The sequence below is a fragment of the Phalacrocorax aristotelis genome, chromosome 3 (assembly GCF_949628215.1).
Source record: "Phalacrocorax aristotelis chromosome 3, bGulAri2.1, whole genome shotgun sequence".
Lineage (NCBI taxonomy): Eukaryota > Metazoa > Chordata > Aves > Suliformes > Phalacrocoracidae > Phalacrocorax > Phalacrocorax aristotelis.
Window position 1 is genome coordinate 88,730,032 of NC_134278.1, and position 24,697 is coordinate 88,754,728.

Below are 24,697 nucleotides of genomic sequence, written 5' to 3' on the forward strand. Positions count from 1 at the left end.
GGGGGCAGGGGAGGAGGAGGGGTGTTCTCTGGAGACCTCACAGAGGTGAGTGTATCGAGTTGCAAAGTAGATGGAAATACTAAAATCCACAATTGACCATTTAGATTCCTCTCTGTGGTTTCAGTCTTTATGAGATCAATTTTCCATTTAAAAAGAGTGGAAGAGGTTAAACAATTTATAAAAGTCAACGAAAGCCTTTGCTCTTAGGATAGCCGGGTGCTTTCTTATCCTCTCCCTGCCTTTCACTTTCTCTAACTTGTGTTGGACGGGGCCAGGGTTTATTGTTTTAGGCTTTTCTGAACATGCACCAGTATTTACACTGGATTGAAAGCATTTGCTTCCAATGAAAATCTTGTCTTAGATTACAGCCCAGCAGTGTAATTTCCCTCCCAGATGGGAGTAAAGTAGCAGTATTTGCCTAAAAACAGTAGGAAGAACAAACTGTGCATTAAGCCAAGGCTGTTTTTGGCTTGAGCTAATGATGTAACAGAAACCTTTTATTTGGGATAGGTCACTGCCAGGGATTGAAGGAGGTGATCTGGCTCACGCTTGAAAGGTTTCTCCATTGTATCTACATAAGTCTTCACTTAAAAAATCCTGTTCCTAATGCTTCTGCTTTCATACAGCAGAAATAAACAGGAAAGGTTCTGGGGAGTGTTATAGGTGGAATGCAGAAAGCTTTTCCTCCCCTAATGGAGGATATAATTCAGGTGCCCCGGAGGCATGCTTTCAGGAATTCTCTTGCCCGAGGTAATGGGAAGCTAAGGCTGCTTGAAGGCCTTGATTATCTATTGATGCACAAAGCTGGAAAAAAAAAGTCATCTCCCTTGGATTATAGTAGATATTTCCATAAATTATCAATGAGTCCTCCTCCCGTCAGGCATGAGGCGATGCCTTCTAAATTAATCTGAAGGGGGTTTGAAATGAGGATAGAGTGTATTTAAAAAAAAATGGGGGTGTGGGGGGGAAAGGGTGGGTGGACGATTGCAGGGAGGTGGTGAAAGGCAGTGTCATTAGGTTAGAAGCTTTTCATTTTTAATCAATGAATGCGTAATACTTTTCCTTGTTTGCCTCTTGCAGACAGAAAGTGGATTAGCCCGTGGAATTTTAAATGCTGTTGAGTTGTTTCCTTTGCTCATGTTTCTTTTATGAATTATTATTTTATATGGTGAATTGCTTCTCTGTATAAAAGCCCTTTTTTACATACTGGGCTTTCAAAGAATTTGTCGGATATCTGATTTCTTCATAAAAATCTTGTTTGTTTCTATAACTACCCAAGGTTACCATTTCATTAAAGACACAGACCAAGTCATAAGGACAATTATAAATTTTTCACGGTCAGTAAGGTACTAAAAATATAAAACTAATAATAAACTTTTTTTGGTGCTGAAAGATGTTTAACAAATCATAATTTTGACCATCTACATTTTTTAAAAATTTTTTTTAAAATTTTTATTCCTAACAGAGATAGTTTTTATTCAGCCCAATTCAGGTTACTTTCTTGATCATTCTTACCTGGGGGTGTAAAAAACACTTGCCTAATAACATCACAACTCCACGTTGCTACAAATACAGTGCCAGGATATGCTGTTCAATCCACATGCAGAGAATGCAAAGAGTTATTTGCTATGTGGACTTGATAATAAACTGCTTTCAGGTTTTGAAACAAAAATTGCATGCAAATTGGCCAGGCACTGCAACTTTTGTTTTCCTTTCATCGGTAGCCCGTCAGCCCAGACCCAAGTTGGCTGCTACACAGTTATGTCTTCCTGTAGATATGTTGCTAATGTGATGAGAACCATCTGAGACCTTCTCTGCATTAAGGAAATTCATTCTGGATCAGTTGGTGTTTAACAGGAGCAGACACCTAGTACGGATATGCACACTGGCACAACGCAGGGTGTTAATTCCTATGGTGTATGTCAAATTGGTACCTACTTATTCCAGTATGAATTTCTTTAGGCTGAGAAGGTGGGAGGCCAGTTAGCTACTCACCTGCCATCAAAAAGTCAGGGGAAGTTGAACATCTATAAAAGACTGAATATAAGCGATGTCCTGATCCTCTGGTTATTTCTGAATTTGGGGAGAGAATATGATGTTGCAAGAGAGCTGCATTCACCCTGCTTTTTGCATCCCAGAGTGGGTCGGGGCACCCAGCTTCACACATGTCCTGGGGACAGGACACCGTCGATACTTCCCTAATTGCCATCTTCGCCAAAGTGGCTGATTGGGATGAATTTTTGGAAAGTGACCTAATGTGAAGAAAAGCCACTGTTTCCACCTTTGCAAGCTGGATGCTTGCAAAAAAAATATTTTGTTTTCTTTTCTTAAAGCACTTTTTGTTTTGGGTTACAGTGCTGAATCCAGTGGCAGAAATGGTCACACTGTCCTTCAGGATAAACCATAATGGGGCCAACACAGTCCTTGGACCCTCCCTCTCCTGGTGTCTCTTCCCCCCCATCCCCCCAACCCCTGGTGAATTACGGTGTTAAAGAATTTATACCTCATTGAAATATTCATGCAGTTTATACCCAAAGCCAGGCTTCGGCTGAAGTATATAAAGGTAGCATAAGTCAAAATTTGATTCACTATATTTACAGGTGACGGCTTGGACAACAGTGTAGCTTCCCCCAGCACAGGTGATGATGATGATCCAGATAAGGACAAAAAGCGACATAAAAAGCGTGGCATCTTTCCCAAAGTAGCCACAAATATCATGAGGGCATGGCTGTTCCAGCATCTAACAGTAAGTGAACTCTAGATCACATATGCAAAATAAAACATGGAAAATGTCATAGTTGTAGTAGTCGTAGAAAGCAAAAAATACATATGATGTTACTGACAGGCAGCTCAGGGAACTTTTCCAAGCAGAGTTGTTCTTGTTGTTGCCTCATTTGCTAGATGCCAGAGGAAGAGCACAGAGCATATGTTTTTATGGTTTTGGGGGGGGTTTGTGTGTGTTGTTTTTAGGTGGGGTTTTTTGGGTCGTTTGGTTGTGGTTTTTTTTGGTTCAAGTCGCAGTTGTTAATAGGACGTCACCACAAAGTGTGACTAAGCTTATACTAATAACCTCGGAGACCTATCCTGCCCCGCTGCTCACACAGCTGCAGCTTCCCTTAGCTGAGAGCAGCATTTGGCCCCTGGTTCTGTGCTCCAGAAAACCACAGAAAATAATCAGGGAGATTAAAAACAAAGCAAAAAGCAAACAAAGACCTTATTCAGATGTTTGTCAGCAATCATCAGAAGCTTCATGATGAAAGGTCTGAATGTATCTGGTTTAATAGCAAAGTATAATTTTTTTTCTTGGAGATGTTCTCATTCCCAGAGTGTAAGTTACCCCTGTATTTAATGTTATAAAGGGGTAGGAGGATGTGCAGCTCTTTCTTTTGCCTCAGCTACCTGTATTGGTTTTTTTATTCCTGGGATTAGAAATCAAAGCTCTGGACAGGTGTGGAGGGTTAAGCTGGATGCTGGAGCTTCTTTCAAGGCTTTATATTGTCTACCACACCTTCTAACCTCATCATTTAGAAAAGTGTTTCCAATGCCATTCTCCTTTTTCATCAAATTGTGGTGATCTGCCACCGTGTTTTCATCCACTGTGGGGATGTGGGCCTTCAGCCCTTGGTTTTCTGGCTGAGCTTTTCTGTGCCAGGAGGATAAGGGTCAGGCGAGGGGTGCTGGAGGTCCGCAGGTGGTAGTGAAGAATGGCTCTTGCCTCTAATCCCAGTGGTTGACTCTCTCCCTTGCCTCTGGTTAGGGTCAGGATGAAACCAGAAGCCAGCCAGCTTGCCCAGCCCCAGTGGGAGCCCTGCCAAGGGTATACTTGTAGACTTGGAGGAAGCTCTCACGCACATCGCCCCTCTGTCCCCCACTGAGCCAAGAAACCACATATCTGCCGTGACTCTTGTCAGCACAGGGATCAGGTGGGGAATCCTGCCCTGCGCGGTCCTGAGTTGCTATGAATGAACCTTCATGCTGGAGCACTGTTCCTTCAAGGCCAGCGAGGGCCATGGATATCTCCAAGCTAATCTCTCTGGTAGACACTACATCAGCCATGCCCCAGCTTTGCCAGCCCCTTTGCCCTATCCCTGGTGCGGTCAGCACATCACTTCCAAACACTAAGGTCCTGTTTGGTTTTGGTGGCTCCCTAATTCTAGGTCCTCACCCAAGATGAGCTGACACTTGGTGTCTCACTGCAGGTAGATGTGAGGTTAAGGACAAAATGGTCCAGGGATGCTATGCGAGCAGCGATGCTCACACCAGCCTGATGCAGCTGGTTTAGGTTCTGGTTTGAGGAGATGCCCTGGAAGCTCTGCAGTCAGGGCAAGGCACACCAGGGGACACTGAGCAACTGCATGGCAGTCCCTGTAACTCCCAGCTGAGGAATTATGAATTAAGTAGTATATATTACTATTAATATTTTTCCCTGGAAGTGACCTGTTGCTCTATTTGTGCCAGTAAATTAAATATCGCCCAGGCCCAGGCATAGGAACATGATGGTCTATCCTGTTAAACTGCTTGAGCAGTCTCCAGCATGCTTTTAGCCTGGGCCAGCTACTACCCTCCGAATCCATTCCTGAGAACATGGCAGAAGCCAGCAGAGGTGACTCCCAAAAGACCTCATGGCAGAAGCCACCCTGTGTTGAGCATTTAACTCTATGGCCTAGGGCTGACCCTGCAGCTGGCTTCATGCAGTCTCAGGACCAGAGAATGGACCCTATCACGGTTTTGTCTAGATTAGGCGTAGGGGGCAAGTGGCTTTTCACTCTTCTGCTGTGTGGTAATGGTGTGCAAAAGAGAAGATGAGAGTGCCTGTGGAGCTTGCTGCAGTGCTGGTAGCCGCCCCTGGGAGACAACATCTGGACATCTGCTTGTAACATGGTCTCTTCTTCTGGAAGGTTCAGATACAGAAAGAACCTCCTCAGGAGCTATGCAATTAAGCTGGTGCATTTTCTACCTTGCAGCACTGAGCTAAAGCTTGCTTTAAAAATCCACCATCCCCTGTGCAGATCCAACCCAGTCAGAGGAGGCATGAAGATTTATTGCAGCACTGCTTTCTCTTCTTCTGGCAGCATCATGGTAGTTCCAGCCTTGTTTGATCAGTTCAGTAAAGCAGAATTGGTTTACCCAGTCCAGCTTTCTCCAGCTAGGATCTTCAGACAGACCTTTCAAATCCACTCTAGGTGGGGTCGTGGACAGTTTCCCCAAATTAAAACAGGTCTGGACAACACTGTAGGCACTTCCAAGCACGTGTTTCAGCTGGGAGTGCTCTCGTTGGAGTGAGAAGGCACCAGAGAACTCATGCATCCAGAAGAGCAGTGGGTCTTCTTATGTGGAAGAAGATGTCCTCCAGGCAAGCATGATATGATTAGAGAGTCAACACTACAGTTGGTGCTAGAGCAATATAACATGTTGACAAGCTGATTGGTGTCCTGTCCTCTCTGCAAAAAAAAACCCAGGCCCAAATCACAGCTGCAGTCAGAGCTGAGGAGTAGGTGAGAGGTGAGGGACATGAGAGCCTAAAGGAATTAAGACTCCAGTTCATTTATGAGGATGTCTGGGCCTCATGACTGATCTTGTAATCCTACACACTGGCACAACAGTGTACCCAGCTGGGCTCCTTGCTGTGGGACAGAGGTCATCCTGAGGAGTGGTCAGCTGAGGAAACTAGAGACCCCACTTTGTTTGTTTGTTTGTTTGTTTGTTATTAGTGAATTTGGTCTTTCCTAGGGTGGACACAAGGTCCCTCCCTAAGGCAGAAGGAGGGAAAAGATAGGGAGGTGGTTCTGTTCAGGCAGCGGACATGTCAGGGCAGGTGATACCTCCCTTTTGCCCCCAGCGCTTAACCTGCCTTCACTTTCCTGTCTGGAAAATGGCAGGGAAGAATAGAGCAGCGGTTAAGTGCGAAATCCAGCATCCTCTTGACCACTTGTGCTTCCTAATCGGGGCTTTGAAAAGCCCTCCTTTTCAAAGGCAGCTTTTTTTTTTCCCCTCACAATTGTAATATTAATATATATCAGTGGCATGGAATTAAACAAAATAAACAGTAATTACTGTGTCTGTCATGCTAATGATTAATGGTTGGCAAGATTTAAAATAAGTGATGCACTAATATAATCTTTTAAAAGTATATAGGCTGGTTTAATTCCTTCTATTCAGTTACTCCATCTCCAAGAGTATTAAGTCTTCCTCTGTGTACTGACTTAATTTCCTAAGGTTTGTCCCTAAGTTCTGTTTCTCACAAGAAACAAGAGGAAATTCTTTTTTTCTTTATTGAAGAAAAAAAAAATGCAAGGCCATAGCCTCTCTGGTTGTTGAAGTGTTTGGGCAATAGTTCCCACTCAGTGTCATGCTGCAGCCCTCCATTATTTTGACTGATGTGCAGAACTGAGTTGACTTATGCCCAAAGGGTAGACAAGCGCTGTCCTCTGCGGATGCAGGCAGTATGCTCTGAAACACTGCAGGGGATAAATTCATCCAAATTGCCTTTTTTTTTTTCTTCCCCTTGGAATAATAACAATAACAACAAAAAAAATCAGCTAAAACAATAGCGAAGTGGTGATCAGACTTACAGTTAGGACTTTGCAGGATTTATTGTTAACTATTTGCTATTCTGACTTAATTTTGATTAAATGGCTGGGTTGGAAGAGCTGCCCACATTAGCTGTTAGTTAGGCAAAACGTAGCTGTGGATCTTCTTGAAATTTTTGATGGTAGATTACAACACCAGCGTGTAGATTTTGAGGTTTGTGAAATCTGTTGTTAGGATTTTGCTGTAAATTTGAAGTGAAAGGAATGTCCTATTACTGTTGGAGGGTGGGGGGGAAGAAAAAGGCTACAAATAGTTTGGTGAAGCTGTGAGGACATCCCTAAAGTATGAAAGTTGAGCCAAAAATGAGCAGAGGTTTGTGGCATCAGATGAACACCGAATGCCATGGCAGGGTCTTGAGGAGGGACTGGGGTGAACCAGTCCTGTGCTGGAGCTGGGCTCCAGAAAGTTGCCCTATGGATAATTTCAGGGTGTGCTGCAGCACAGCAATGTTTTGCAGGCCCTCTTTTTTTTTTTTTTTTTAAATTATTTCTTGGATCACTTAGCATTCAGGGTTCATCTCTCACCACCATTTTTCAAGCAGATCTCCTCACTGTAATGTATAGCCCTCAGCAGGGATTGCAAAATAAGGGAAAAGCTTGGAGGAAGGGAAGAGAAAGGAAAAAAAGAATCTTGCCTAAAACCAGATCTGTGTAAATTTAATTGTGGCAACAGGATTAGTTTCTTATTCAACCCATACTATGCTTTAGTCCCAGCAATGGTACCCTTTGGTTCAAAACTGAAGAAAGGAGTTTGAGGGGTGTCTTTTCAAGTGTTTTGTTCACTCATTGTGAATTCTCTGCATCCCTTAAATCCAGCTGAATTTTAAAAGTTGAGATTCAAACCTCATTTTGGGGATTATACGATGTAATTGGTTTGTTATATGATGAGTATTTGATGATCTTCATGTTCATCATCTAATCAGGCAAAAAAAGCCATAAAATTATAATCCCAAAAGATGTTTAATAACAATTTAAACTATTGAAGGCTTTATTTAAGCACATTAGGGGATTATAAACTACTTTTTTTTTAATGGTGCCAAGAGGTAGATTCAAGGACTTCAAACACTTTTTAAAAAACAAATTGCCATGATTTAAAAAAAAATGAATGGGCCAAGGATTTCTTTAATGTAAATCCCATAATTTAATCATTATTCTTAACTGCTTTAAAACAATTTCCTTAAGAGGTTAAATCTTACTGAAATGGGAGACTGAGCAGAAAGTAAAAGACGTAGGTGAAACATGTTGACTTTACAGTAAAAGTGTAAGGGTTTTTTTATTATGTATCTTGATTTTGAAGCTTCATTGATCACCTGATGCCATTCTATTAAACAAGAAAACTTGCAATAAACAATCTATTTAGCAATGCTGTTATTTGTATAAAAAAAATTTGTTGGAGGTGGGTATTTGAAGGAGGCACTTTATGTCTGCATCTAGCTGAGAAAAATAGTCCCCACTGCTTTAAGGATGTTATCCTGATAGAAAAAACACTATTACACTGCCTAACTCTATAAGATTTATGTGTGAATATTTTACAGGCTAGCAACTTTTTAAGGTTGAAGCAAGTGGATTTCAAGTCTTCTCTCATCCCTCCATGGTTATGAGATATGGCCTTGGGAGGAGCATGGGGTTAATTTGGCTCCCTGCCCCTACTCTTGTGCAGGATGCTTGTCTGGTTTTGGAAAGGAATATAGTGAGAGAGCAGATGGGTACAAAACTAAGCTGCTGAAAACATAAAAAGGGAAAATAATTGGCTAAAACAGCGAGGATTTTCTTTGCTCTCCTCTTGACAGGGTTTGAAAGCATTACAACAAAACAACCCCACCGGAAGTGCAACTTACAATGACTCTCCATCTTGCACCAACTGATACTTGCTCTGCAAAATGCCAGAGGGCTCCTGGAGCTCATCTGTGTAACAGGGGTCATATTTCCATATATTGGACTCAGAATGGGGGCGGTGTCCCCCTTTATCCCAAATACACAAGTCTCCTCTTTCACTTGATTTTATTGTGGGCAGAGCTGTAAAAATCTTTCTTCCACATCTGCAAGAATTCTTAGGGCCAGCTGTCCCAAATTCCTGGGAAAAGCCAGGCGTTTTTAGCTTGCCTTTGGTCATCCATGCACTGCCATCCCCTCAGCTGGGAAGCTGGGAGCCAGGGCTGCTCCTGCTCCAAGCAGCGTAAAGACTTGACGGAGCGGCAAGCAAAAGCATCCATCGTTGATTGGTGCAAGTAACCCACCATGAGGGTCCTCAGCTCCCTTCTGCTGATGGAGGTGCTGTGGCAGTCATCTTCAACAGGAGAAAATGGGAAATGTTATTATGGGAGAAGATAATTATTCCAAGGCTCTGTCAGAATTGAATTGAGAGCTCCAGAAAGAAGGACAAACAGGATTTAGGTAACTTGGTTTGAATTAACTTCTTAACCCTTCAGCCCTCCCAGAGTTTGATGGAGGACACTGACTGTCAAAACCTTCAGCATTTTCTTTAGTCTTCCTCAAATGTGTTGCTTTGACCTGCTGTCCAGCCTCCAAGGGTTGGTCCATTTTCTAGTGTGGGTGAATTTTGCCATTTTTAAAGAGAACTGCTGTTTTCTTGGGAAGATACCCTTGGCAATGCTGCTATTGCTTCAGTTTCATGATTTCTCGGAAAATGTTTGTCTCATGTACTGGGATCTCATGCTGTCCTATAGATTATTTAAGTTACCAGCTATGGGCTGTGCCAGAAACCTTCCGGTTTTAGACCAGAAAGGAAAAATATAGTGTGCTTTAGTCAATTGGTTCAAGAAAACTGGATTCCTTATGTAGGCTATTCTCATGTTCTGAAGATTGGTGTTGTTACAGCATCTGGTTTTTCAGATCTGTGATTCAGTCTTGTGTCTGATGAAGACAGCCATTGTGTTGTCTTAAATTATATGGTACAAAGCACCTCATCCTGAGCTCCTTGCGGGTCTTGGGAGTAACAGTGGTCCAGGGGAGTATTTTGGTTGAAATCAGAAGGTAACCAGCAGCGTGGGATAGATTTTAGAGAGAGTGTGTATGTTCTGAAGCAGCTATCTTATCTTTTTCCCAGTTTCCCCCAATTTCCACCTTGGAGGCACTGTTGTAGCAATGTGGAGGCCACCAGCACATTAGAGAACTTGAATTATTTGGAAGCTGCTAAAACACATTAGCATTTACACACCAGAAGAATTTCACATCTGAGTAGAAGCGAGGGAATACTGAAAAGTTGAAACATGATAAACATTAATTCAGATGTTAAATTACACTTGCTCTGGTTGTGCTAGAACTTCTTTTGTTTGCATAAATATTCTGGGAAATGAGTTTACCAGTAAGTATGTTTGCAGTAATAAGAATTTTTAAGTCAACAGTAAATGCTTTGCTTTCTTCTCCACCCTCTCCTTTCTTTTTGTATTTGCAGCTGTGGTATTTTGCATGTGCAACTTCATTTTTGAAATTAGCCTCCTCCAGTCAAGGCACAGAAATGTGTTACGTGACATACTGTCTTCCTGCAGTCAAAGCAGATGTGCAAAATTCAAGTATCGCACTTTGAAAGGGGAGAGGGGGGCGGAAAAAGTCTGACCACCAATTTGTAAATCTGGAAGAACCCATGGAAATATTTTGGCAAATAATTTGCAATACTAAGTAGACCAAAGGCAACAACAGTATCTTGGCAAGCAGTTGGTGAGCAGGAAATGAGGATAAATTCGTGGGCTCAGTTGTTCGTTATTAGTTGTTTATTTAGCTTGTCCTCTAACACAGTTGCTACAAAAGAACCTATGTTGATTTTCAGATATGCTTATGTATATAAGTGCCAGTGTTAATTTTTTATTGGCAACCTCCTAACTCTTGAAGGAGTTTCACAGCACACCAGTGTAAGCTAGTGAGTGACTTAATCAGATCAGGTAAGTGCCAAAATATGAGGCACCAAACCAGTTGGGCGCATATCTGATGAGATGTGTTAATCTGCGGTGTAAGATAAGCTGCCTTTCAAATAGGGTCACATTTGGAAGTGGTACATCAAGTTGTGTAAGATGCATTCCCTTCCTCTGGCATAGAGTATCCTACATCTGTTTGCATGAACTTAGCCCTTGCCTGAATGAACCCGAAACAGTGATATTGCTGTGAATATAGTCTGTCTGTTGCTCCAGGACAGGCGTGAGAAGTGAGTTGGTTTTCTACCCATTTTAAGTTTTTTTTTTTTCCCTTTTCCTGCATTTACCTTCAGTGAAACACAATCTGCCCTGTTATAGCTTACACATTTTTTCTTGTTGCGTATATTCAAGGAGCCCTAATTCCTAATATTAACTGGTTATGTTTGCTCTCTTCCCATCAAAAATTACCCACAGAAACCTTTTCTTGTGGAAGGGAATTTTTTTGTTGTTGATGCAAGTTTAAAATTTCCATGGACAATGCCATCCTTTCCCCCAAAATGCTCAGCCAAACATCCATTTTTCAATACATGAACAAACATATTGGTCAGACTCACCTTTGCACTTCCAGCTCCTCACCCTGTAAGCTACAGCAAAGCTAAATATATGAGTAGAGAGAAGGTAAGTAGGCAGAAAAGAATTTAAGTTAATATGTAGTTATCTAATTTACCTCGCCTTTTGCATCATTGCCTCATTTAGACCCACAGTATTTAGTAGAGTACTCGTTTCACTTCAGTGGTGGGCCATCATTTTAATAAGACAAGGCCTGGGAGACTTACCACTGCATCTTCTGCTTTATGAACCAGAAACTTCTGCCCAGAAAATACTTCTCAGATTTTAGGTATAGCATGATTATTCCTTTCCTGGCTACTGGTTGACCTTTTCTAATCCAACCCGTACAGCATAAGACATTTTGAAAGTATTTAAAAAACAAAACAAAACAGAAACAAAAAACACCACAAAACCCCTCTTTTTTCCACTATGATGCTCTGTACTACTGATGCAAAAAGGGAGGTAGCCACATTAGTGACACTAAAGCATCACTTGAGTCACACTAGTAAAATCAAGGACCTGTTAATGATATAAGTGTGTTTTTCAAGGACTTTCTTTGAACTCAGAGGGAAAATGGTGGGATTCTGCCTTAGGTGACTTGCTCCATTCATCACCTAAAGTCAACTTTGAAGTGAAACTCTTCTTTCTAGACAACCTATATTCATATCAACCAGAGCTTTTGGGGTCCCTAGGTGATATTTTTGGGAATGTAAATGCCATATTGTATGAATCTGGCTAATTAATAGATTTGTTGTTGGCAAAACTCTACTTATTTGCCAGGAACTTTGTGCTGATGTGGGAGTTACACTGTGCTTGCTTGGAATGGCAAAGAGGTTAAACCCTTGATTTTGTTGTCAAAACCTGAGTTGGGTCTGTTGGTGCAGCAGGTTGTAAACCCCGGAGGGTCGTGAGTTGCCGTTGGGGGCAGAATAATTTTGAAGCTGGTAATAACCAGAATCTTAGGATTCTTATGAACAAAATGCAATTTTAGTAATGTTTTCATAAACAGCAGTAATGGCAGCATTTTAGTAAACAGTGGCATTAGTTGCATCAAAATTGCACCACATTGGCTTTTAAATTACTCCACCTGTCTGTATGAATAGGATTTTCAATGTTGAGGCACACAGACAGCTGCTGCTAATGTTTTTTTTTCCTCTGTGTGCAGATAATGCTGGCAAATCTATAGCCATCAAGGCCTGGTTTCTGATGTAGAACAGTACCTGACCTACTGGCTTTGGTGCTACAATAGGAACAGCTTTAATTACTAATGGCCGTGTTTTAGTTTTGTACTTGTTGATGTAAAAAATGTCATCTTAGAGCGGCGTAACCTCAGGTTCACTTCCACCAGCGATGTTACACTGGCTGCAATTATTTTCAAAATAATTTGTGTTCCTCAGTGGCAGCTTAAAATCCTGCCTTGTTAGCACTTAGATAATTAGCAGGGGTCTGGCCCTCCTGGTCCTTCTGCCCCCAAGCCCCGCTGGTTCCCCTGCACCTCCGAGGGCCGTACCAGGATGAAATAGGAATTGCGCTTACAAATCCCACTCAATTTATTTGTAGGACCATCCCTCCCTCATATAAGGCGGTGTAATACTCAGGAGTTTGTGGGCCAAATTCTGCCTGGGTTGTTCCACATTAAACCCCCCGGAAGCCGGAGGGGTTCTGTGGAGGCAAAGTGCGGGCACGCTGGTGTTAGGTGCCTTGTCTTGCTGGTTATTAACTAAAGGATGCCATGTTGGCTAATACGGCTGATGTGCTGCTTGGTGCCGTTTCACTGGGGTTGAGTTTGGCTGGGGTGATCCGGTTACCAGCCTTGTGCCGGGCTTTAAAAGGGTTAAAGGCGATAATGGTGCCATTAAAAATCCAGCTTGCCAATGAGCTATTTTGTGCGAATGGTATAAATATAAGATACACTTGTCTGGCTCATTTGCAAGCATTCTTTTTGACTTCTTTTGCACAACTGGTGTTTTTGTGTTTAATTTAACAAGAAATGAGTAGTAAATGAAAGCTGCTGCCTGAAATCCCACTGTGAGGGTGTTTTGCACTTGGCTCCCCAGTGAAAAGGCAATTTGTGAAATTATGTGATAGAGTAATTAGATGAAGCCAGGGCTTCTGATTGTTGCCATGCTTATGTGGTAAAGGTTTGCTGGGGGGGGGCGGGGGGGGGGGGGAGGGATTATTACCCTGGCAAGTTGGCTCAAAGCTTCTTCATTTATTTGTAAACAGAATATTTAGTGACCGCATAGGAAGTAGCTGTAATCACCAGCTCGTAAAGAAACCACAGCAGAGCTTTTGGATTTTTACAGAGTGCTCATGTAAAATTTAAGCTGGGAGGCAGAATCTCTGTTAATGTAATTAGGATCTAATTTACCACCCTTTGCACACAGATGTAATAATGTCTAGATATTTATTCTATCTTTAAGCACATTACATATACCTCAGTGCAGCAGTTACTGAACAGAAACAGGTGTGAGCACTTTCCGGATTCATTTTTACACTGTAAACACACAGCGATTTAAGGGGAAATATTTACCAAAAAAAATGAGGGGAAAGAATGTCTGCAAATGAGGCAGTAATGGACAGTTGCCCTTTATGTACGGATGGATTTCTCAATGGTTAAGTAAATTAAAGCAAATGCTAGAAAAATCAATAGGCTTGCAGAGTCTTGGTTGTGCCTCATAGACTTCAGGACAGAATGACAGATGTGGTGCATATGACCCATTTAAGTATTAATGCTTGGGAAATTGCCTCTGCGTGCAAGGTTATAGGCCTAGGAATATTGTTATATTAAATTACAGACAATAATATTTTAAAGTATATATGGAATTTATATGTTTCAGTTTAGTTGTTCTTCAGCGTTACATTTGTCCTGGAAGATTAGTTGCATAGTTGTTTCTCTGGAACGGTAAATCAGGTTTAAAAATGTTCAGGCAGTGAACGGTCTTTCCTGGGCTGCCGCGGACCGGCGAGCATGTTGCACGCTATGGGGATAACGGTGAACGTGTTAAATAAGAGCCATGTAGCCGATGTGTTCACTAGCAAATGTAGCATATAAGCGAGTCTAAATTAAATATCATTAAAATGCGGCTTTCTAAATGGTGGGAGGGCTTGTGTGATACATAGAATCACTGTTAAATCAGGTTATTCTGTATGACTAAACACAAAGTAAAATCTGAAGTGCGTGGTCAAGATGAACTAAGTAAGGTAACCACCAAGTCAAATATTTCTCACCATCTTCTGCATGCACCACAATTGGAAGGGGTGACTTTGCATGGGTGGAATGAGTAAAAACGTGCAGAAATTCTCCCAAAATAGAGATGTTATGATTAATCCAATCAGGCAGATGAGCTCTAGATGAGTTAGTGTTTGCCATCTCTGATTTCTGTCATTTCTAGCCATACTTCCATCAAGGCAGAGGGGAAGGAGACCAAGTTAATTGTCTCTTTGTGGCATTTCTGGCAAGAGGACTGTGAAAATAGCTGGGACCCCTGATTTCGGTGTTGGCGTGGAGACAGAGCAGCGTGTTTGCCATGCTTGCTGTCAGTGACAGCCCAGCATACCTTGCCAGTTATCCTGACTTCACCCCAAACGCCTGTTTCTGTGAAGGGAGTGGCGGATGTATTTTGTATACAACTCCTGTGTTTAATATGGAAGGGAGCTTGAGACTTTCACAATAACATTCCTATTCCGTGCTGAAGGCCTTGCATGGAAAATGTCGTCATTTTCCTTTCAAACATTAATTTTCATGTTTTACTGCCATTTGTGTAACAGATTGTTTTTCCTTTTTTTTTTTGTTGTTGTTTGTTTCTTGATCATCTCTGATATTTTAAGTTTGGGTACCACTGTCTCCTTTCTGGCTCCTCCTTTCCACGCTTTTCTCTTCCTTTTCCCTAAAACATGAAAACTCGCTGGGGAATAAAATAAAGCATCTCCATGGGGTATGAGGGCTGCATGCTGCTGCTGGGAGCGCTGGTGAAATTATGACATTGCAGAAGGGCAGGTTATTACTTTTGGGCCCATTGAGGATGTATTTGCGTATTGAGGCTGGATGAGAGCGACTAGTGCTGAAGGCTGTCAGGCTGGGGCTGAGTGATGACAGACCCTTGTCATTTGCCAGCATCCAGCTTCATTGCTATGGTGACAATATGCAGCGATGGAAGTTGCTGCTGAGGGTTGGACAGCATCCTCCACAGTTGCTGTAGCCGGCAGCATCTTTGCGACAGCATGTTTGAGCTGCTGATGGCCCTGGGTGTCAGAGCAGCACCAAATCTCTAATGACAGAAACTCCACACAGGTTTTTGGGTACATGGGGAAATTGCTTCTGTCACCATCGCCAGCCTCGGCAACTTCTTGCGTTGGTGACAAAAATTGTCTTCACCTGTTTTAGTCATTTTTATGTCCCTCATGGTGGATTTCCTTGATTTATTTTGTCTGACGGAAGCTAGGATATATTCTGTGTTTACAGCCTGGCACTTACCTGTGTGGCAGCATGGGATGGCCATGGTCCTCCTCCCACCGCACGTAAAACAAACATATTAATCAGCATTTAGGTGATGACCGCTTTCGTTAAATATACATGCAAGGGGCCCCAGTGAACAGGCTCTTTTGTTCCCGGCCAAACCAGGAGGGATCAAAGGTCAGCAGGAATCCAGAAGCCATCAGTCAGGGCGGGTTTTGCTGGATCCCGGGGCTGGCGGCTCCATAGTCACCCCTGGCAACCTGGGCGGCCACCTGCTTGCCCTCCCCACCGCCTGGCGCAGAAGCAGAGCGTCCACTCTCCCAGTCACCATAAAAAGATGCTGACATAAAGTCAGCATTCGAAATACAGCACAAGGATCGCCGTGCACTTCTTTGTTAGCAAGGTCATTTGAGAGCGAGATTAGAAAAAAGATATGTTGGCTTTGTAGCAATCGTTGTGCAGCGTTCTCTTTAGGATGCATTTTAAGGCTGCAAATTCATTTTTGGTTTAGCGGCAAATGGCAACTCGGAAAGAAGCAGCAACATGCTCCTGAAACATGCTTCTACACTTTTGAATATAAAAGTTCACTTAAAAAAAAATTCTGGTATGGCATTTGTTCCATTTGAGTGGATCAGTTTATTCCCCCCCCCCCCCCCCATGGTAAAGTACAATTGGCAGTAATCAGTTTATCCTTATTAGAAGCCATGGTAAAAGGCGTAGTTGCTGAGTCAGTTCACTCCGTTTACTTCCCCTATTGAGCCTTAATGTGTCCCAGTCCCCACCCCTTACAGTGAAAACATAATCCATTATAGGGCTGACAGGAGCCTGGGACTCGGTGTAAGTTGCTCCTTGGGGTCATTCATCTTGCACCAAAAAAACTGGCACTCAGCAACATTCATCACTTCCCCCTATCTGAAATGATTGAGTAAACGGTGGGGTGAATTATCAGAGGGGGGGAAAAAAGGGGAAAATTAGTCTGAATATGTCAGGGGCAACTTTGGGCTCATATGGCAGGAGAAATAGAGCCATCAGCTGACATGAGCTTCCCACCACAGTTTAATATTGCTGCTGAAGCTGGAGGGAGGCTCAGTTATCCTTCAGCCAGATGCCTTATGGAGCTGCTTTCTCATGGCCTGACCTGCAAGAGCTTTTTTATTTTGGCACCCATGCTGGAAAAGCAGCTTCAACACTGGAAAAGCAGGTTCAGCGCTGCTGCTGTGGAGGTGTGCTGGGTGCCTGACCCTCTGTCAGCTCTTTAGGGTGAAATTTCAACGCTACTCTGTTTGCTCCAGTCTGCTCCCACAATATGTATATTTGTTCCAAACACCCTGAATTCCCTCTGGTGAGAAATATTTCAGTGCAGGATCTTCATTCTTAAATGGCAAACCTTTTTCTTCAAAACCTCCAGAAACACAAAAGCATGGAATAAAATGTGCTTTGTTACCATCACCTCCCCTCCCAGTGAAACAAAGCAAAAAAGCCTGGCCAGCTGAGCAAATCTGAACATCAAAACCTCGAACTTGGGGGTTATTAAAATTTTCAAAGTTATCTTGGGGAAAAAAAAAAGGACTCTGCTTCCCTTTGCCCCAAAATATAATGCAGTCATGATAAGGCAGGAGAAATTCCCTTAGCTGTACACCTGGCTTGTTTTTACGCCCAGTACTGTGGTTAGATGGTTGTCTAAATAAACAGAGATTAGGTGGAGGGCTTTATCTCAAAGCTGGCACTGGTTATCATACCACTTCCTCCCACTCCCTCCCTCTGATTGTAAGTTGTATAAGAAGTCTTAGCAAGCATAACTTACAGCCGATAACCTTTGAATGTTAGTTCAAGGAAGCTGTGCCATAGTAACAACAACAACAAAAAAAATCACGCAAACTCCATCACAGCTTATTCAAATGAGCGGTAATTTGACTGTAACACTGATTTAAAAGAAGAAATACTTGGTGAGCTTTTTGCTCCAAGAGCTCTATTTGAGTTTGGCCTGATCGATAATTTTAATATTTGAACAGTAGTAAAAGATGCCAGGAATGAACTTGTGTTTGTTCTTCAAATCATCTCTCTACTGGGGATATTATTTTTAACTTGCTTTAACAAAGGGAAGCTGTAATGTTTCATTTGCACAAATTGCTCCAGCCCTGCAGCTGGGGGTTGAATTGATCTTGATGCAGTCCCGGAAGAAGCCACTGTTGACATTTGCATTTGATGGTAAATTTTTTTAATATATACACACATATATATAATTTTTTATATTTTTATATATATATATATCTCTGTGTATATGTGTGTGTCTATATACCTGCATGCAGTACACAAAAAGAGCCTGCCAGGTAATGGGCTGCTTATGGCCCTCCATAAAAGCAAACAAGCAAATTCCTTGTCGTTCTGCATGGGCATGAAATAAAAATACGCCTTTTTCCGAGCATATCTTGGTGTACTGATGGGTGACATGCAACATGCAAAGAGAAGGAGAAAGGTCTTTGGGGTCCTTGCAACATGCCTTCCAAAAACAAACCAAACACACAGCCAGGGAGAGGAAGGAGGGGGAAGGCGTCCACATGCTACCGCAAGGCAATGTCATCACAATGTTGGGAAGCCAACTCACAGAGAGCGGGTGAGCGCGGGCATCTCTGCCCTTGTCGTTCAGATTACCGCAGTGCCACGCGCCCAGTTACACAATGCGTAGAGGCGAGGGTTATTTCTAGGACAGATAATTGAACATTAATACTCGTTGACATTGTCGTAGGAATGATATGTCAAGCTGACAGGGCCTATGTGGTTACATCTGCTGATCGGCTGCAGACGAAGGCGATGTTTGGCAGATCAGACCCGGGGCCTTGCTGCTGCTGAGCCAGGCATGATACAGCCATTAATCATGAGCTACCATCTTGGGCTACCTTCCCTAAAACAGTGGTCAGGTCCCTGCTTTTGGGGGTAGAAGGCGTAGTTTACAAAACTACATGGATCGCCATATGTGCACACACACCTCTGCCTGCGTACAGATGTATATACATGTATAAAACGTATTAAACAAGAGCATCCTTAATGCTGCATACGCATGAATGCTGCTGTTGTCTGAAACAACTGTTTTCAATCTACTACCGTAAAAATAAAAGAAAGTGGAGTAGATGAGAAGTTCTTCAGAAGGATTAAAACCATGATCAAGTGTGTTGAGGTGTTTCTGATTAGCTTAGGAATTAACTGACATAAAAATGGTAGCAGAATTAGCATCTTTTTTTTTTTTTTTTTTAGCATCTTTTTTGTGTGTCTCCTGGATGTCAACAGACCCTTCAAGACAGCCTGCTATAGATAAAGTAGTTACATTGCAGTCACTCTTGTCCCTTCCCAGCCAAAATCCCACAAACAATGCCTTTCAATATCATTTTATAACAAGTATTTCTACAGCCAGACTTTACTGCACAAGTGATTGTTCAGAGGAACGAGGATCAGACAGAAAACAATTACAGGGGCCTCTGACACCAGAGTCAGTTCTGCTTTCTTAAAATAGGGCTAAACATCATGTTTGTAATGTCTCACATATAGTTTGGCTCTGCATAAAATGCTACAAAATAGGGCCCTTGAGAACATCCATTATCACATTTTGATTAACATCACAGATTTTAAAAATCCCAGTTGCACCAAAGCCATGAAATAAAGCTTTCATCTGTAAAGATCTAGTTTTTCTTTTTTATTAAAATAAATGAAGTCATTAAACAAAATATATGCATATAATAGTCAAGTTCATAATTTCGTATCATCAAAATTATAAATTTGACTTTTTTTTTAATTGGAGCAGTCATCTTAGAAAGGTTCATGTATGGAACAAGATCAAATGTGCCTGGTTGCTCTTTCTTACTCTTTGACTTGTTAGTGGTGACATTTTTGTGGTCTTTAGCTACTTTCATTTAGGTCTTTCTAAAAGAAATGTGAAGTTTTGTTCAGAAAGGAGTGGGAAGCAGAGAGGGGGATTTTGAGCTTGCTATTGAAAAAATTAATTGATAGATGTTATTATCCTTGCGGATTATTAATGGCCGTCACTTCATAAATGTGCTGAAAGCAACATGCCATCTCAATGCTTTTGCTTCCAAATACGTTGATTTGATTGTCTCTTTTATGGTAGTATCTGTGGAGGTATCTGCATGTGCTTGATGTGTCCAGACCTCAAAGGAGACCAGGAGGAGAGGATGGTGGGGGGTGTTCAGGCAGGGGGTGGGGTGGGTGCTGGCTTCTTGTAGCTGGCTCTCTTCAGATTTTTTAAGAGCCCCTTCCAAAAATGTCTGTCCTGGCCTCGTCTAGCCATTATCCTGAGAAAGACACCCACTGAGGGTCTCACCTTACAAAGATGAGGACATACCCTTTAGGCGCCCCAGCTAATCACCATATCTAAAGTTACACAGGCGCAGACAGGTTTGCCATTTCAGGGCTTGTCCCCCAGCATCGGCCAACACAGAGCCCTGGGAATTGCCTTGCTCCATGAGTATTCCCACTGAAATGCAAAGTTTTGTCCCACTGACAAGACACAGTTTGGTCTTTAAAAGTTCTTGGAAGTCAGGCATAATTGGTGGAGAGCTGCATCAACTTTGGAGAGGGAAAAGGTTAATTTTTATGGGGGAGCCCTCTTGGTCCAAGCAGGTTGCCAAAAGGGAAGAATTACATACTGGAGGCCATCCAAGCCTTTTTAATGAGTTTTTAATAAGGACAGGAATCAATATGTAGTGAACTTGTGGGCAAATGAGTGTTAATTTAGGGTTAAGTCTGGATATTTGGGGGAGAATTGGGATGTGCTTTTTCCCAGCTCTCAGGAGATGTAAATGGCTTTTTTTTTTTTTGGTGCACATTCTTGTGCATATAAATACCATCCTGGGAGCACATGTCTGTTCTATTCTTAAATTCATTAGCATTATCAGCCAGGTTTCTTTTCTAGGTAGGGTAAATCATTAATTAGAGCAGTTGTTTTCTTCTGGAGACTTCTTAATTCATCTCTCAGAGCCAAATTTTAGCCCAGGCTGGTCAGAAAGTCTGTATTTCTGCACAGGTCTGTACTCTGAAGCCAGTCAAAGGGATTTTACATACTAAATGGGTGTAGATAAATGAATTCTCTAGTCAGAAAGCAGAATTGCTTAGTCAAGTTTACTGAGTTAAAACTTGACTGTATTTTTCATATCTGCAATCTTACTGAACATGAGCTATTTTAGCAGACAGGATCTCATTAGAGCTAAGGAACGAAGGGGGTAATTTAAAAGGGACTCTAGTCTTAAAGGTAAAAATAATGGAGAGTGAACTTATGGGGATATAAAAGCTGGGATGAATAAAATGAAAGTGCCTGAAATAGCTTGCTGGGTGTTGGGAAGTGAAGCCCAGCTCTAGCCCAGGTAAATTGCATTTGAATTTTAACCTCAGATCTGTGTGTGCTCCTATTTGGCAGATGTTGAATTGATAATGCCTGTGTGTTAAAGAATTCTGATTGTTTCTTTGCCCACCTTTGCAACTTACAAAAATTCAAGTAGACCTGTCTAATGAATATTAATAAGAGTGATGGCTGGATAACATATTAGCCTGTGGCTCTTTGGAGCTTGAATGGCGTTAGTTGGAGGATTGTTGTGGCTGGGAATTTACATGCTTTTAAGAATAAACTCCTGAATGCTTTTCTATTCTCCTTCAAATGCTGATGTTTGTTAACAGTGGCAAGCTCACACATGCACGAGGCTTTCTTTTCCCCCCTTTCCCTCTCCAGATTTATAGTGAGATTAATACTACAGATAACATGTCCACGTTTTTTAAAACAAGGCAATTTATTAGATGAGGCGAGAAAGAGGTGCCATCTCTTAAATTTACCTTCAGTCCAAATGTCCTACGAGGCTTTAAAGTGCATTTCATGCAGTTAGTTAATAGGGCATCTAGTCGGGCCCATGGACGATGCAGACCTCTCACGTGGCAGTATAATAGCAGGGAAATGGCGTTGTGGAGTGGCTGGAGGACGAGAAGGCTCCAAGGACTTAGCTCTTCAGCTGGAGCCACATGGGCAGGCACTGCCACCTCGTTGGAGCTCCTGGTGAAGCCAATGCAGCGTCGGGGCTTGGCAGCCACGTGGACAACTTCCCTCCGTTGCACCAGTGCTGTTCTCCGGCTCTGCCGGAGCAATCCTCTCCAGACCTTAGTTTACTCGCTTGTAAAAATCCCCATTACCAACCTTTCTGCCTGTGTCACAGGTCCCATTTGATCTGCTCTTCTTCCCCCAGACCCCACTTCCAGAGGCTAAAAATTATGCAAAAAAACAAGGCACCTTTTTTAATAACTTCCTGCTCATTGGAAGCTGCAGGGGCAACACATGAAAAGGAGGACTCGAGTGGTTCAAAAGTCAGAAGGCAGACAGAATCAGAGGGTTGTTTATTTATTATTAAAAAACACCCCCTCGTCTCGATAGCAGGGACCTGTGCCTGGCTTCTGTGTTGCTGCGCGAGGTGGAGTTGTTTTGCAGAGTGGTAGTTTGTGGCATTTCCCGGTGCTGGCAAGTGATGCAGCAGTCAGAGCTGGATTTTTATGTGTTCCAGTCTGGAGATACTCTTGGAGGGTTTCATGAAGACTCAGTGAGGAGGATTTAATCAAGATTTAGTGATTAAGATGCCTGTGTATCGTCATTGCTGCCAAATCATAATACGACTTACTCTGCATTAACTTTACTTGTAAAGTTATTCTTTCTAAAACTTCCGAACATGAGGAAAGCCCCCAACTTTCAAAGGAGAAACATTCATATTGATGCAGCACATTTCCCCTTTTGCAAAATGCCTTTTCTTTCCCTTCCCTTGTCATGACAAAAAGGCTTAATTTTCTTTTTTTTAGCCAATATAAGGGGAGAGGGAAGAGGAGGAGAGTCATTAAAATGCAGTTCTTTCAATTACACCCCGTTATTTGTCATCTTTATTGCTCTTCTATAGTTTTCATTGCACCTTTAATAGTACGTCTGGTCAGAAAAGGTGAGCTGGAATGTGAACACACTTGGCTGCCGCTGCCGTCATGATTGCCTACGAGCTGTGCTCGAATCCCCGTCCCTGTAGATTTTAATGTCCCCACAGACTGCTGGCAGCCTGCTTCCAGCTGTGGCAGGCATGATGCAGTGAATTGCTTTTCAATGTTCTTTACTCAAATAGGCAGTAATTACAAGCTTAAAGAGGTTTAGTGGTCCAGTAAACTACATAATCACCCCTGAATTAGCCTGGGCTCATCAGTTGCAGTCCAGCAACCTCAAGACTGCTGTTTGTATGCAGGCTTTATCACGTAGCAACCTGAGCAGCAGGTGTGGAACAGCAAGAATCCCCCATAAACACAACTGTCTACTGGGGACAATGATCTCTAATGAGATGAGGCTACAGCATCACTGTAATTTAAGTGGGAAAATTAACACCAGAGAATGTGCGCTACTTCCAAGAGTCTCTGCTTCTTCGGAGAATGGTGGTGTTTTGCTGGCTTGGGTTTTTTTTCTTTTCCTAATATTTTTTTTGCTCCCACATCTTTAAATGCATCTTTTTTTTATGAAGAACACATTGTGGTTTTGCTTATAAGTTGAGTGGGCTTTATTCTTTTGCAAAGATACGATGTGAATATTTAATGGTGGACAGGGCATCTGTTCAAGGACTTTCTATGCCAAAAAAACAGCATTGCAAAATAGCAGCTTTATCTTTCCATTTCCTTCCTCGGTGGTGGTTTGCATTTTGGTTTTTTTTTCCCAAATACAAGATATTTGAATGTAAACCCCACCTCATCTTGGCACTGGAGATTAGCAACTCGATGCCGTGATTGCCTTGAACTCTCTTTGCACGACTGCTTGGTCCCTCCATGAGAAAAGGTGGCTAAGCTTATGGTAGGAGGCTTCCCAAATTGCTTGGTGGCCACTCCCAAGGGTGCTATCATCCCAGGAAACCTGCCTAAAGCTCCTGCCCTGTCATAAAGCCTGAGGTCCGTATTAGAGACCTTGCTGAATACAATGGCCCTCCATCACCCTGGTCACTCCAGCATGCAGGGTAAGGGAGGTAGTAGGGGAACGTTTTTATCCCCCACTTACAGAGCGAGCTGCTGACACACGGAAGGCAGCTGAAAGCACAAATAAAAGCTTTCGGCTTAGCTCTGTGGGATTACAACTGCCGACGCTGACGTTTCCCACCGATTGCGGAGCTATTTCCGAGCCCACCTGTTTAGAAAGCCATTTGAGGTAGATAAGGACAGTGACTTATCGCTGAGAAAAGGCTTCTGGTTAGGAGATATTTACCTGAGCTAATCTGTCTTAGGCAGGCTCTAAAAACAACAGCAGCGCTTTTTCAGACTTATCAGGTAGTTGGGATTTCCTTTAGCGTGCCAGGGACTGGGATGTTTTTTCCTCCTTCCCAAAATCCACTCACCTAGGAAAGGCTGGTATTCACCGTCATGCCTTTCCATTGCCACCTGATAAAGGTGCTGGCTTAACTGAAAAGCCGGGTTTCAAGGATGTGAATTGTAGCCATAACATGGTTGGAAGTTGGATGATGCATTTCCTCAGTTCTTTCAGTGTCACTTGGATGTAATACTTCATTGTTTTCAGCTGTGTGCTGTGATGAAGAGAGTTTTGCTGATCTTTCAGATGCAATTTTTCTTTTAATTACCCTGTCCTTGGTTATTTTTAGGCTGTGCTAGAGAAAAAAAAAATGAAAAGAAAAATGGGGCAGAGGATGGGAAAGCACATGGCCCATGTCACACTAGCACAAATAATCTTGACGCTAGAGCAAAAAATCACTTCTTAAGTGTATTAAGAGAAGTTAACACGTGTGTGCAAGTACTGTGTGTGTGTTTCTGCATGCATACACATACAGGCACTAAAGGAATGTTTAACATGGGAAAAGCTCTGCTCAATTACCCGCTATGGCGTGGGAGTGTCTGCACAGACTCAACTTAAACTGAAGGCTGGTGGGAGCCAGAGTAAGCTGCAAACACTGAGGTCTATCAAAGTGTCTCCAAAAGGAAATAGCAGAAGCACCATTGCTTGGACTAGCTAAAGCTCAACTGGAAAAGGCAGTGGGTAATAATATATGGTATGGAAGGAATAATATTGTAGCAGCCAGGGGATGGATTAGATGAGTTAAAAGGTTTTTCCATTTTCTGACTTCTGTAATATCCTGTGCAAGGGATGATCTGAACTTTTT

General features: G+C 42.4%; 1 protein-coding gene across 6 annotated transcripts in view; it reads left to right on the forward strand.

The window, feature by feature from the left end:
• Positions 1–24,697, forward strand: part of MEIS1 (Meis homeobox 1) — a 109,868-nt gene that overhangs the window by 55,144 nt on the left and 30,027 nt on the right. For all 6 annotated transcript variants that reach the window (XM_075088399.1, XM_075088400.1, XM_075088398.1 and 3 more), the window contains exon 8: positions 2,601–2,746. In XM_075088399.1, coding sequence (XP_074944500.1) covers positions 2,601–2,746 — 146 coding nt within the window. The remainder of the gene's footprint in view (positions 1–2,600; positions 2,747–24,697) is intronic.